The 13,532-nt window shown below is 64.0% G+C and overlaps 5 protein-coding genes across 5 annotated transcripts; 2 read left to right on the top strand and 3 right to left on the bottom strand.

The window, feature by feature from the left end:
- Window positions 1-331: 331 nt before the first annotated feature.
- On the bottom strand, window positions 332-3,415 carry RHTO_00994 (zinc finger, CCCH-type protein; the record flags this gene model as incomplete). Its single annotated transcript, XM_016414678.1, has 3 exons — window positions 332-2,251; window positions 2,310-2,767; window positions 3,250-3,415. The coding sequence occupies 3 exons, from the start codon at window positions 3,413-3,415 to the stop codon at window positions 332-334; spliced, it is 2,544 nt and encodes an 847-aa protein (XP_016273359.1).
- Window positions 3,416-4,272: 857 nt separating this feature from the next.
- On the bottom strand, window positions 4,273-6,742 carry RHTO_00993 (triacylglycerol lipase; the record flags this gene model as incomplete). Its single annotated transcript, XM_016414677.1, has 5 exons — window positions 4,273-4,397; window positions 4,477-4,691; window positions 4,778-4,992; window positions 5,051-5,259; window positions 5,356-6,742. The coding sequence occupies 5 exons, from the start codon at window positions 6,740-6,742 to the stop codon at window positions 4,273-4,275; spliced, it is 2,151 nt and encodes a 716-aa protein (XP_016273358.1).
- Window positions 6,743-7,055: 313 nt separating this feature from the next.
- On the bottom strand, window positions 7,056-9,067 carry RHTO_00992 (transcription factor jumonji/aspartyl beta-hydroxylase domain containing protein; the record flags this gene model as incomplete). The annotated part of the gene is made up of 5 exons (XM_016414676.1): window positions 7,056-7,510; window positions 7,588-7,725; window positions 7,816-7,993; window positions 8,047-8,652; window positions 8,720-9,067. The coding sequence occupies 5 exons, from the start codon at window positions 9,065-9,067 to the stop codon at window positions 7,056-7,058; spliced, it is 1,725 nt and encodes a 574-aa protein (XP_016273357.1).
- A 195-nt stretch (window positions 9,068-9,262) lies between these two features.
- On the top strand, window positions 9,263-10,188 carry RHTO_00991 (PBSP domain protein; the record flags this gene model as incomplete). Its single annotated transcript, XM_016414675.1, has 3 exons — window positions 9,263-9,347; window positions 9,410-9,861; window positions 9,919-10,188. 3 exons carry the CDS (start codon window positions 9,263-9,265, stop codon window positions 10,186-10,188), a joined length of 807 nt encoding a protein of 268 aa, XP_016273356.1.
- Window positions 10,189-10,539: 351 nt separating this feature from the next.
- Window positions 10,540-13,357, top strand: RHTO_00990 (transcription initiation factor TFIIIB, Bdp1 subunit; the record flags this gene model as incomplete). Its single annotated transcript, XM_016414674.1, has 5 exons — window positions 10,540-10,561; window positions 10,619-12,519; window positions 12,576-12,704; window positions 12,760-12,907; window positions 12,966-13,357. 5 exons carry the CDS (start codon window positions 10,540-10,542, stop codon window positions 13,355-13,357), a joined length of 2,592 nt encoding a protein of 863 aa, XP_016273355.1.
- Window positions 13,358-13,532: the final 175 nt, after the last annotated feature.

The raw sequence follows: 13,532 nt of genomic DNA, 5'->3' as shown, positions 1-13,532 counted from the left end.
TAGACCGCTCCTCCGCAACTCCCGCTCCACACACACTGCTCCCGCACCGACGAGGGAGACCGAAACACAGGCTGAACGACGAGCGCCGCGCAGGGCAACGAAGGAAAGGGAAAGATGCGGATGGATCCGACGAGAAAGGGCGAGCACAAAGGCGGCTCTTTTGGGGCGAAGTGCTGATGCTATGTAGGACACGGAGGCGAAGTCGGGAAAGGAAGTAGTGGTAAAGACAGCGGCGAAAGCGCAAGGGCGAGTATCGAAAACGAGTGTGGTGGGAACAGACTGAACGAATGAGGCGAGGAGATGGGTATCGAGGTGAGGAAGGGAGACAGGCTCAAGCTTTGATGGCGACCTGAGCAGCGGGCGCGCCGCCGTGCTTGGCGCCCTTCGCCCCGCCATTCCTCTTCTTGCCCTCCTTCTTGACAAAGCCGTCGTCGTCCTTCTTCGCGTCCTTCTTTGCAGGCGCGGCGGCGTCGGTCGAAGCCTTTTTGTCGCCGACGTCAGCCGAGGCGGGACTAGCGGGCTTGCTCATCGGCGAGAACGAACGAGTCGGCTTCGGCTTCTCGGGGACGACGACGCTGGCGCCACGAGCGGCGGCCGAAGCCCATCCGCCGAGGAGCTTGGGCGGCGCAGCGGGAGCGGGCGTCGGTGCGGGTGCGGCGGACTCGGCGGGTGCGGCGGACGAAGGTGCTTCGGCGGCATCGTCGTGCGAGACCATGACGAAGCCGTCGGTCTCGCTCGAGGGCGACTTGACAGCCTCGGCGGGAACGGCAGGCTTCTCCTCAACCTTGGCGGGCTCAACGGGCGACGATTCGGAAGCGGCGACGAAGCCGTCCTTCTCGGCGGCGGGCGAGAGGGGCGCAGCGGGCGAGAGGGCCGGGAACTCGTCCCCGGACGGGACGCGCTGGGCGGACTTTTGCTGCGATGGCTGCTGCTGATGAGCGGGAGCGGAAGCCTGCTGCGGCTGAGCCGGGTGCTGGGCGTTGTGCTGCTGCTGGTGCATGTGGGCGGGCGGGATGCGACGCGTCAAGCCGTTGATGGCGGCGACGAGCTGAGGGGCGGCCGAGCCGGGAGGAAGCGAGCCAGCGCGGTGTGCGCCGGGGCCAAAGTGACGCTGCTGGTGCTGGTGGTGGACGTGCTGAGGGTGCGGGTGAGCGTGGTGAGGTTGCTGGTGGACGGGAGCGCCGGTGGACTGCGCCTGCTCGGCGCCCGCCTCAACCGACGACTGCTGCTGAGTCGCCGAAGCCTGCTGCTGCTGCTGAGCCTGGGCAGCCTGCATCGCCTGCAAGTGCCTCGCCCTCTCCTCCTCAAACCTCCTCTGCTGCTGCATCCCCTGCGGCCCCGCAGCAACCGGTCCCGTCATCCTCTCGCGGTACGAGTACCCTCCATTGAGGATCGCGCCATTCTCAAGCTGCTTCCTCGCCGTGTGGTTGGCAGTCTTGACAGCCTTCTGGGTCGCCAACCAAGCGGGCGGCATCCCTCCACTCGCCTCGGGGTGATCCGTCCTGCCATCCGCGCCGATCATGCCGCGACCGAGTGCGCGCGCATCGGTACCGTCCGGCAAGAGGTGCACGAACGGGCACTCGTCGCCGTTCCTGCACCGGTTCGCCTCGAAGAACGAGCAAGGCGGGCGCGGGCCAGGGAACGAGCGGCGCTTGCCCATGCCAGGTCCGAAACCGTTCGCTCCTGCAGCGGCGGCCGCGGCGGCGGCAGCTGCTGCGGCGCCGGGCATGCCGCGGCGAGGTCCGCCAGGTCCGCGACCGAGACCCTTGGGGAAACCGTTAGGCGTGGCGACGGGCATGCTGGCTGCGAGGGGGATCGGTGCGGCGGCGGGGACGAGCGAAGCGCCAGCGGGAGGCGAGGCGGCGGACGCAGGGACGGGAGGGACAGGTGTGGAAGTCTGGAAGAAGGTGTGAAGCGAAGGGGCGGGGCGAGGGAGGGGCACGCCGTCCGGTCCGAACGAGGTCTGAGGCGAAGTCGCGGCGACAGGAGGCGGGGGAGGAACGAAGGCGGCGCTGCCGTCGGCGGGAGGGTACGCAGAGTAGGTCGGGTACGTCTGCGGTGACTCGGTGGAGACGGGAGGGGACGGAGCGGCCGAAGTCGAGGGCTGAGGGGCAGCGGTCGTCTCGGCGGCGGGAGCAGGCGAGGTCGACGCCTGAGGTGCGGCCTGCTGCGACTCGGGCGTCGACGAAGCAGCGGGAGGCGAGACGGCAGGGACGGGAACGGCGACAGGCGACTCGGCGGGCATGATCGGCTGCGAAGGGACCGCAGGAGCGCCGTAGTACGGCTGAGGCGGGAACGGCTGCTGGAACGCCGCGGCGGGAGGGTTCCCCGCCGAAGGGAGGCGGGTAGTAGTAGCCGGGCTGACCTCCGAACGGAGGCTGAGGGTAGCCGTACTCGAAGCCTTGCTCGGGGTAGTACATCGGCATGCCCTGCATCGCGTACGCCGCCTGGTCCATCGACATGGCCATCATCTGAGCTTGCTGCTGCTGGTGCTGTTGCATCTGCTGCTGGTGCTGCTGCGGCTGGGCCCGCGGCTGAGGCTGGCCTCCCTGCTGAGCGGGCGCGATCTGCGAAGCGACCGACGGTGAAGGCGGGATGCCAGGCGAGCCCGAGACGCCGGGAATGCCGTGCGAGAAGATGCAGTGCTCGCCGTACTTGCACTGGCCGAGCGGGAAGTAGCGGCAGGGGATGTTGCGAGCGACATCGGGAGGAGGGAGGTTGGTCGAGGCATCGGCGGCGGCGCCATGCGCTCCAGTCGAGCCGTTGACTGTGAGAGGAGGATCCTAAGTAAGCGACTGCCGCGTCGGAACAAGCTGGAAGCGGCTTGAGGGATATCCGAAAGCAACCCCGCCGACACCCCCATCCTCGTCGCATGCCCGCAGCGACCCTCGAGTCCGCCTCCGCCATAGTCCTGACTCCGTAGCGGCATGCTCGAAGCGGCATGCTCGAAGCGATAACGAGGCGCGCGCATGCACTCGGCGCAATCACCTTCTCGTCCCGCCCGGACTTGATGGGCCCAGCTCGCCGGCACTTCGCTCCGCGGTCCCCCGGCCCGCACGCGCATGCACACACGTCCAGTCGCCTTGTTCAGCCCATGCGAGCCGTCCATTCGCTTCCCACGCGCCCTCGTCGGCCAGGGGAAAAGTTGTGTCTCCTCCGTCCGGAGATGCACCCGCTTCATGCCTGCCCGCAACAGCCCTTGCAACCCGCAAGACTCGCTCAAACGCCCAACAGAAAGAATGTACGCACCCTCAGACTGTCCCTGCTTGCCCTGCTGCTCTCCCTGCTCGGCACCGTTGACCTGCCCCTGGCCCAGCTTGTTGACCCCCTCACCGGCGTGCTGCTGCGTGTGGACGGCGGCGGCGGGAGCGGCGGCGGGGTTGGCCGAGTGCTGGGTCTCTGGCGCGGCGACCATGGCTTTGTTCGGAGCGAGCTGCGAGGTCGGAAGCTGGCTGAGAGCAGAGCGAGCGGACTCGGGACGAGCGGGGGGTCGCTGTATGCGCGACAAGCGTGTTAACTGGGTCGTCCAGGCTGTGAGAGTGACTGCGAACGCACCTGAAGTGGACCGAACTGACTGGCGGGCGACAAGCGAGCGAGCGAGAGCAAGACGAGCGATCCACCCGTCGAGGAGGAGAAGAGGGGAGTCGACTCCCAGTCACACCCAGCGAGCGGGTCCGGCGAGATCACCAGCGTACTCAAAACATCTTCTCCGTCCTATCAAGCCTTGTTGCACGCCCGGGCGAGCTGTCGACGACGAGCGATGCCCCACCTCGCCACCGTCGACAACGGCGGGTCCGTGTCGAGTCGTGGCGCGCGCGATAAGCGGCGGGCATTGGCGTCGCAGGTCTAGGCATCAATTTGCTGCTCCTGAGCATGCCAGCGAGCAGCCAGAGCGTGTGTGAGCGGTGGCAAGGTGTTCGGAAAGTGGAGAAGTGGAGCGCAGGAGGACGACGACAAAGGTGGCTCGTACCGTAAGCGTACTGAGGCTTGCAGGCTGATCAGATAGCGTCTGATATAGTCGACAAGGACGCGGGGCATTTCGAGGAAAAAGCAGAGCGAGACGAGGAGAACAAAGTCGCCAGTCCGCCATTCTCCTGCTGAGCTCCGTCACGGACGCTCGTCAGACAGCATACGATGCTCCATCGACGTTGTGAACACGAAGCGAGAGCGGGCGACTCAAAAGCAAGTCGAAGAGATGAGTCGTAGTGCAGACAACAACGTCGGTCGATTATGTACCGTCCCCTGCTCCTTCCCAGCCTTCTATAGCTCCTCCTAGAACCCCTCGTCGGCGAGCATCTCGCTGACGCCGAGGAAGAACGAGACGGGCGCGTAGCGGATCTCGTGGCCTGACCAGGCGGCGAAGGCGTATCGCACGACGCCTTTCCAGCCGATCAGGTCTGTGCGCTCACGGAATGTCAACATCACCCTTCACTGAAGAGAGGTGCGAAGGAAGGAAACGGCGTAGGCGAGACGCACCAGCGTGATTGACATTGTGCAACGTCGCCCGATGATCACCCCACCTCGCAGACTCCACCGACACCAACCCGTCGTTCGGCCCTTCTCGCTCGTAGACGACGCCCCACGGGATTCGGAACGGGTTCGACCAGCTTGGCGTGAATTCGGCGGAGAAGGAGAAGTAGCGGACGGACGGGTCGTCGGGGGTCTCTTCGTTGAAGCGGGCCATCTTGGTGCTGCGATTGTGGTGGGGAATCGGTCAGGAGCGTTCTAGGTGAGAGGAGCGAGGTGGAGGTGGGAAGGGAAGAGCTGCAGGACGTACGTCGTCAAATCATCGAACGCCTTCCCTCCGCCCGGCACGCCCAGCGCCTTCATCGTATTCAACAGCGTAGGGACCCGCTCGGCGCCCAACACGTCTTCGAGGAGGTAGTCGGCGAAGGACGAGCCGCGGTGCGGGGTGGAGATGGTCGTGAGCGAGCGGATCTTGAAGTTGATGGGCTTCAGGCGGGAGATTACGTAGCGACCGTCGAGACCGCCCTGTACATCGTAGACCAGGTTAGCACTGTAGTGGGAGGGCCATAGACCACGAACGCACCATTGAATGCCCGATCAAGTTGACCTCCCTCCCCGGAAATCTCTCCCCGATCATTTCGCACAACACCTTTGCGCGCTCCTCAATCGACGCGCTCGCCGGCACGCGGCCGATCAAAACCTCGACGCCGTTCGCGGCGAGCGCTTCTTCGACGCCGACCCAGTAGGAGAAGCGAAGGGGTTTGAGGCCGGCCGGACCGATGTAGTCGAAACCTGCGCGGGACCCGTGTAAGCGGTTACTACATGCGCTGCAGCAACTTAGAGCGTAGATAGACCTAGAGTCGCTGGAGTGCGCGAAGCACGACTTACCGAACAACCCGTGGCAGAACACGAGCGGCAGTTTCGGCGAGCGATACTTGTCCTTGAGCATCGAGAAGATCTCGGCGTCCTCCGCCTCTTCCTTACGAATGGTCTCGCGGTCCTCCTTGTCAACCATTCCCTCGACTTCTGCAGGCGTAGCGGTCGGACCGTCGTCATCTTCGTCGCGGGGCTTCTTGTGCGAGCTAGTTGAATAGTGCCGGCCGTGGTGCGGACGAGTAGAGCTGGGTGATGTAGGCGATTTGGCGGAGGAGGAGAAGAAAGAGGCGGGGGAGGAATTGAAAGGGTTCGAGATGGTGAGTGAGGAGAGAAGCGAGATGGGCGAGTCGGACTTCTTGGCCGGCGAGGAGAGGGAGGTTGCAGTAGCTGTGTCGTATGAGCTAGACGAGGAGGTCGGAGCAAAGAGAGAGGGGAGGAAGGAGGCGCCTTTCGTGCTGGAGGGGGGTTCGAAGGGAGAAGGTGGGAGGGATTTGTCGAGGGACAGTCGTTTCGGCGGGAGGTCCGGGGGCATCTCGTCCGCTTCTAGCGCGACAAACTCGGCGGACCGTGAGGAAGGTATGGAAGGCAAGTCGAGCTGGTCCGCCGTCGCGTCCCGCAGCTCTGCCTCGAGCGAGTCGCTATCCCGCGCGACGACCTCCTGCCTGTCCCGCACTTCGTCCACCGTCTTCTGACCCGCAAAGAGCGAGAGGATGTTGCGCGAGGCGTCGTGCGAGTCCTTGCTGGGTGGTGCAGGCGGTTTCGGCGAGTGAGACGCTGCAACATCGGATCCTGCCGACTCGCCAGACGGGCCCACCACTGCGAACGGCCACCACTTCGCGCTCCAATTCAGCTGGTTGACCTCGGACTCGCCCTTTGTGCGCGGTGTCGGCCCCGTCGGACTCGGCGGCACAGCTGCAAGACTGCTCCGTCTTCGCGCGAGAGCTGCTCCTCCGGCCTCCTTTCCCAGAACGCCCTGCAAGCTCCCTATACTCGATCTCCGACTCCGCATACCCGGCAGGAAAGCCGCGCTCGTCTTCGCCCTCGCGTTCGCCGGACTGCCCTCGTCGGTACTCTTGCTCCGCTCCATTCCGCTCGACTGTCGCGGTCTCGGCGGCGAGTACTGCGTCCCATCCGCTCTGCACAAGTCGACCCACGACGCGTTCGACTCCGTAAGCGAGGACGAAGGGAGTGTCGCCCTCGTCAGGGACTCGAAGAGGAGCGGGGCGCCTCTCGAAAGGTGTGCGTCCGCAGAGCTCAGTCGCGCGAGTGGCGGGCGAGTCAGGGAAGGTGCAGCAGCTGAGAAAGGCGACTCGGCTGCCCCATCGCCCTGCGTCGCGCTGTGGTGTTCGTCATTCGGCGTCGGAGAGGTCGTCGAGGGAGAGGACGGCGGGCCAGGCATGCGGCGGCGGGTGACCGATGCGAGCTGTCTCGCAAGCGTTATCCGAGCCAGCTTGGGGCAGCAGCACACAACCAGCGACGAGAAAAGCCCAAGTCGCGTGAATTGGCAGAGGGAGAGGGGCACTCGTCATGGAGTGAGGTTTGTCAACGAGCGATAGAAGGGTAACGACCGTTGCAATGGGAGCTACAACGCTCTCAAGTTCAGAAGGCGAGCGAGGGAGACCAACGAAAGCGGATGCGACGAGCAAGACCTCGAGGAAAGTACTCGTCCATCCTCAAGAGAGGCGTCTCAGGATTGAGCCGCCTTGCATCGCCTACAAGTCCAGCTCGTCGTCGAGCTCACCGTCGCCAAGACCGAATCCAAACGAGAAGCCGCCGCCCTCGCTCTTCCCCTCCTCCGCCTTCTCCCCTTCCTCCTGCTTCAAGGAGGTCCACAAGCCTCCCTTCTTCTTCCCCTCCGCATCTTTGACCCGCCGCTCCATCCCGCCAATCTCCTCGAGCGCCTTGTCGACCATCTCCGCACGCCCAGCTCCTCGCATCGCCTCGACGAACCGACCGAACACCTTTCCTCCGCCCGTCTCGTCGCAGTCGTCCTCGTCCAGTCCGCCTTCCTGCAGTTCTGAGGCGTTGGAGGAGGAAGTTGTGTCGCGCAGCTTGAAGCCCGAGACTTGCGAGGGCCGGTCACGCATGAAGCGCAGGACGGCGGGGAGTTCGCGGTGCGAGACGTAGTTTTGGGTGACAGCGATGGCGGGAGTGAGGTTGACCACGACTGCGAATGAAGAGAGGCGGAAGCGGAACGTCGAGGTCAGCGAGAGCGAGGCAGGAACAGGGAGCCTCGGGACGTACTGTGCCACCATCCGCTCGGGACATACAGAATCTCGCCTTCGCGGCAGATCCCCTCGCGCATCTTCCCTCGCTTACTAGGGTCCTTCGCCTTCGGTCCGAAGGTTGCCTTGGCAGCAGCGTAGTACGAGATGAACCATTCTGTGCGCATAAAGCCGCAGTCAAAAGCTAGCTCTTTGCCGTTTGCCCGCTTTGAACCCGCAGAAGAGGAGCTGAGTAGCGCCAACGCACCTGCCAAACTCAGCGGCGCCTCGACATGCGCACCGTCCTCGCTCGCATACACACCCGGCGGCGTCACGTCCGGCGGGAACATGACCCAGGCTTTCTCGCCGACTGTGACCGCGTTCCAGGCGCTGGTGTGGTTCGGATCGACGTGCCAGGTTGAGCCGGAGCGGGCAGGTCCGACGATCTGCGTTAGCTCGTCAGCGCAGGCGAAGAGTGTGAGAACCGCGAGTGGCTCACCAACCAGCGGTAGTCGGGCCTCTCGTCGCCCATCACGCTGAATAAGTCCTCCGAGAAGCACTGAGGCACCTCGTAGTCTTCTCCCAAACTCGGTCCGCCCAACCCTTCCGTCTTCCGCACAAACTCCGATTCGAACAGGTAAAGTGGACTTTCATCCTGAGGACAATTGTCGTGGTAGAGTGTGTAGTTGGGCAGAGTCGTGAGGGTCGCTTCGGCGCGGAATCGCTGCGTCGGGAAACGCCGAGCGAGGTGGTCGAGCGTCCAGCGACGAGAAGGGGAGGGAGACATGGCGGCCCATGAGCTCATGAGGTCGGTGAGGATGACGGGTTCGGCGGGCAGAGAGGCGGGCGAGAGGCCTTTGCCGGACATGCGAGGGATGGAAGAGACAAAAGAAGGGGAACGGAAGATGGAGCAGGCGTCGAAGGCGGCGCACAGAGCGGGCTGGAAGAGGACGTCCGAGTGGAGCGTCGGTGTCGAGATGGTCGACGAAGGGAGGGGATGCTCGAAAGTCGGGGCGGGGGAGGATTCGGTGGAAGGGCGGATGAACGAGTTGATGTAGGAAGCCCGCCAGGAACCCCACCACCGCAAGAGCAGTCCTTGCGTCCTCTGCGATCGTGACAATATGTGTAAGATAGCTTCGCAGCTCGTCAGGGTCACGGGAGAGCAGGCGCACCTGGATATACAGCCCCTTCCACATTCCCTCGACACAGCTCCATGCGAAGAAGGCTTTCGACGTTCCCGCCATCCGCACGAAATCCTCCCCTTCCAGTAAGCTGAACACCGAGCCGAGCAACAGCTCGTCCGGCAGCACCCCTAGTCTCCCAAGTCCTTCTGCGCGGGTCCTGCCATGCTCAGGCGCCCACAGCAGGTTCCCCAGCGGCTTGAGCCCAAGCGGGTTGGCCTGGTAAGCGTGTGTGCGACTTTTCTTTGCCATTGGCGCTTCGTCTGCTTGCTCGGCGGGTCGTTTGACGGGTGAAGAATTGGGAGCGATGAACTTCGAGGATGCGGTGAGGGAGGGCATGGCGGCGGTAGGGCGGGACGAAGGCGGCTTGTACGGCAATGATAAGAGCCTTTGATCCGATCTAGCACGTCCTCACTGCCTCAGCTGACGAGTGCCGGTCGTGGTCTTCGCCAACCTTTTTGACCCTCTCCTCGACCTCGTCTGTTCACTCTATCTCGCTGAAAGGCTCGCTGGGCTCGTACACCTGACCGAAAGATGGCTCCTACGCCCACCGAGCCGCCATCGAGTGCTCACCCGATTCCCAAGCTCCTCCTTCGCTGCTACGACATCGCTCACCCTGGTGTGTGGTCTCTCCGGTTCTTGAGCCGTCCTGCTGGCTCATTCTGGCGCCTGACATTACAGGCAGCTCCGCCTTCTTCGGCACACCCCCTGCCGTGGACCAGACACTACAGGCGTCTTGCTCGACCGTCCTCTCCCGCCTTTACCCCTCGCCTCACGAACCTCCTCCACCTATCCGGTCTGTCACGGTTATACTAGAAGAGTTTGACGGCGTCGCATACACCTGCGGCTCGAAGCTGGACGAAGAGCACAAGGAGGTCCACCTCTCGCTCTCGTATCTCGCCGACGTTCAGAAGAATGCGAAGGGCGACGGAGACCGCGTCGCCAACGAGGTGATGGGCGTCTTGGTGCACGAGCTGGTCCATGCGTTTCAGTTCAACGGGAAGGGAACGGTACCTGGCGGCGTGATCGAGGGGATCGCAGACTGGCTGAGAGGTGAGGCGGGACTTGCGCCGCCGCATTGGAGGGAGCGACCCGGCGAGGACGACAAGTGGGACGCAGGATACGAGCGGACGGTGGGTGCGGCTCTCACATCCTGATAGGCGCGAGTCTTACGCTTGTTCGTCACGCAGGGATTCTTTCTCGCTTGGCTTTCCCGGCGCACCAGCAACCCTTCTTTGATTCCGCAGCTCAACCGAAGACTCCAGAACGCGGCGTGGAACGACGGAGCTCATTTGCGGGAACTGCTGGGGGGAAAGGAGCCGGAAGAGCTGTGGGAGGAGTACAAGAGGAGCTTTGACGGGAAGCGTGAGGATGAGGACGAGGCGCCACAGCCTGTGCCAACGCACCGACCGCTTGCGCAAGGAGGAGCGCCAAGGAGCGGCTACAGCGTGCAGTACTAGGGATGTGTGCGGGTCGTTCCAGTGTCGTTGTTGTATTCCATCCGGCCGTCCGCTCCTTTCCGAGCGCCAGCGCTCCGTTGAGGGCTTCATCTGGACACGACGGTGCTTTCTGCCTGCTACGACATCTGTCCAGCGCCTGGTGCGCGACTTCGAGTCGGGAACTGATGAGAATTGGCGAGTCGAGCGAGAGCGTCGTCAACCTTCGCTGCTGAGCTGCTGGTCGCATACGTCGTCCTGAAAAGTGTCTGTGGCGAGCATCGGCTGTCCAGCTAGCCTCCTCGAGCTTGTAGAGGGCGAGGTCAACGGTCAACAACTCGACTTCGCCTCTCTCGCTCTCGCAACCCGCCAACAATGTCGACAGCCGGGCGAATCAGTGCGTACAGCCGTCTACAGCTTCGTACAAGCCCGCTGACCCGCTCTCCCCGCGCAGACAAGTCCGGCCAGCGCTTCGTCCCGAAGCGCAAGAACCCGCCGCCCCCTTCAGGCAGGTCAGCGAGGGAGAGCTCTGTCGCGTCGTCGACGGCTGGACCGACACCCAAGACGACCAATGCACCCCTCCCGCCGCTCGACGAGGATGCGGACGAGGCGCGCATTGCGCGAAATGCGGCGAGTAGTTCGGCGGGTGTTGTGAGCGGAGCGAGTGCGGCAAAGGCTGGTCCGAGTGGATTGCAGGGACGAGCTGCAGCGTCTTTCGCGCCGACGGACCCTACACAATCGACCGCCGCTTCGTCCCAGCCCTCCCAGTTCTCCTTCGGTTTCACCCCTCGCGATCCCTCTTCCTCCGCCTTCACAGCTACACAAGCGACCTCCGTCTTCCCCTCCCAGTCCCAGCCCTCTTCTCCGCCGAAATCGCCCACCCGCATCCGCCCAACCGAGCTAACCGGCGACGCATCCTCCTCTCCCTCGCGCGGAATCGCCTTCGGCCCTCCCTCCGAACCGCCGGTCGATACCTCCCCCTCACGCCAGCAGACTTCTCCTGTGCGGCAGACGTCTCCTCAGCACACCACGCCTGTAGCGGGACCGTCGAAGCGTCTCCCGCCTCCGACGGAGGCGGCGGCTGAGGCGGGTCCGAGTAGCCCGAAGAGGCCGCGGACGGCGCAGAAGGATGTTCAGGTGGAGCCTGCTGCCGAAGCAGCCGCGGAAGCGGAGCAGGGCGAAGCTGAAGTTGCGCAGGAGAAGGGAAAGGGAAAGAAGGGTCGTGTGCCGGCAAAGGCGAAGGCTGCGCTTGCCAAGGGTAAGGGGAAGGGAAAGAAGGCTGCGCCTGAGCCAGATGCGGGAGAGGCTGAAGCGGACGGAGCGGAAGGCGACGGCGCGCAGGCGGAGGAGGAGGACGAGGCTGAACCGCCGGCGAAGAAGCGCAAGGCGCCCGCAACGATAAAGAAGGCCGTGCCGAAGAAGGCGCCCGCCGCGAAGAAGGGTAAGGGCAAGCCGAAGGACATCCCCGTCGACGACGAGCAGGACGAGCCGGCGGCAAACGGCGAGGGCGGAGAGGCGGACGAGGAGGAGGACGAGGTGGACGAGTACGATAAGCGCAAGCCGAAGAAGCGCAAAAAGGCGGCTCGCAAGTCCAAAAAGGGCAAGGCGGACGCTTTGCTCTTCGGCTCGGACGATGAGGACGCAGAGGCTGGTGCGGAGGAGGAGGAAGCAGGCGAGGGCGACGAGGACGGTGCGGAGGGTGAGGAAAACGCGTCGAAGAAGAAGTCGGCGAAGAAGGCCAAAGAGTTTCCGGCCGTCGACCCTGGCGAAACGCTCATGGCGATGCTCGCCGACCCCGTCCCGAAGGTCTCTATCGGCCGCCCTTCTGAGCGCACGCTCTTCTTCGAGCAGCGCGCCAAGGATCGTAAGAAGGACCGGATGAAGGCCAAGCGCGAGAAGATGAAGAAGCGGGCGAAGGGCGGCGAGGCGAGCGGCGACGAGCAGGAGGATGAGCAGGCTGAGAACGGGGCAGGCGAGGCGGACGAGGAAGGAGAAGCGCAGGAGGGTGAGCGCGAGAATACGCCGGCCGCAGCGATAGCCCAGAACAAGGACAAGGGCAAGGAGAAGGAGGCTGCGCCTGCAGCGAACGGCGACGACGACTTCTTCGCCGCGATGGGCATGCGTCAAATGGAGGAAGACGAGGACGAGGGCGCGACTGGGAATAACGAACAGATGGAGCGTTCGTCGGTCAACGGCGATGACGATGGCGAAGGAAGCGATGCAGGCGGGTCGCGGAACGGAGACGGAGAGGAGGAAGACGGGTTCGCCGAGATGCACTACGCTCCGCAAATGCGCATCATCGACGGTCAACTCGTGCTCGACGAGCAGAGTCTCCAGATCGACCGAGGAGGCGGGGTGCGTCCGCTTCTCGTCCACGTCTTCTCCATTGCTGACGCTTTTCTGCCCTGCAGGACCAAGAGCAGGGCCCGCGCGAGGTCATCGAGGAATCCGCTCGCGACCGGTTCGTCAACAGCAGCACCTACAGCAAGCGCAAGCAGGGCGGCCGCTGGTCCAAGGAGGAGACGGAGCTGTTCTACGACGTGCGTACGATCGCTTCTCCGGCGCATCTCTCGCTCACCTCCTCTTGTCTCGCAGGCCATCTCACAATTCTACACCAACTTCGAGATGATCTCCCTCCTCTTCCCGCACCGCACCCGTCACGAGATCCGCCGCAAGTTCAACCGCGAGGACAGGCTCAACCCGAAGCTCGTTACGGCTGCGCTCGACCGCCGCAAGCGTATCAGTACATCGAGCTCTCACACTTCGCGCTTCCGACTCGCACTCATGCTTCTCGCCCGCAGACATGGAGGCTATCGCCGAGATTACCGGCGTCGACCTTTCGGGACCAGTACCGGAGGACCCGATGGAGAAGATCCAGCGCCAGCGCGCCGAAGAGGAAGCTGCAGCTGCCGCTGGTCATACTGGCGAGCACCACGCCGGCGGCCGGAAGCGCAAGGGCAGGAAGAAGGAGGAGGCGGAGGACGAGGAGCAGCTCGGCGGGAAGAAGAAACGCGGCAAGAAGGGCAAGAACGGTGCCGGCGCCCAGCCGTCCGGTCGCGTGTTCGACGACGACGAAGACGGCGCCGGACAGGAGGACGAGGTCGATGAGGAGCTGAGAAGGATCCAGGAGGAGATGGAGGAGGAAGAGCGGCAGCGCCGCATCGACGAGATGGAGGCGGCTGGCCTCGCTTGATGGAGTCCCTGCGGCTGATGGAAGTCTGTGCTGTTGGTCTGCCTTCGTTCGTGCTTGCGGTTCGTGCAATCCCGCTGTTGTTGCCTCCTTTGCGGTCCTCGGCGCGCCTGCCTTCCCGCTCCTCGGCATATTCCTTTGCCCCTTCGTGCTCTAAAGCACTTTTGTTTCCTGCTTG

The sequence above is a fragment of the Rhodotorula toruloides genome, assembly GCF_000320785.1.
Source record: "Rhodotorula toruloides NP11 unplaced genomic scaffold Scaffold11, whole genome shotgun sequence".
NCBI classification, from domain to species: Eukaryota; Fungi; Basidiomycota; class Microbotryomycetes; order Sporidiobolales; family Sporidiobolaceae; genus Rhodotorula; species Rhodotorula toruloides.
The sequence above is the reverse complement of the archived record's forward strand: the minus strand, read 5'-3'. Positions and strand labels throughout refer to the sequence as shown.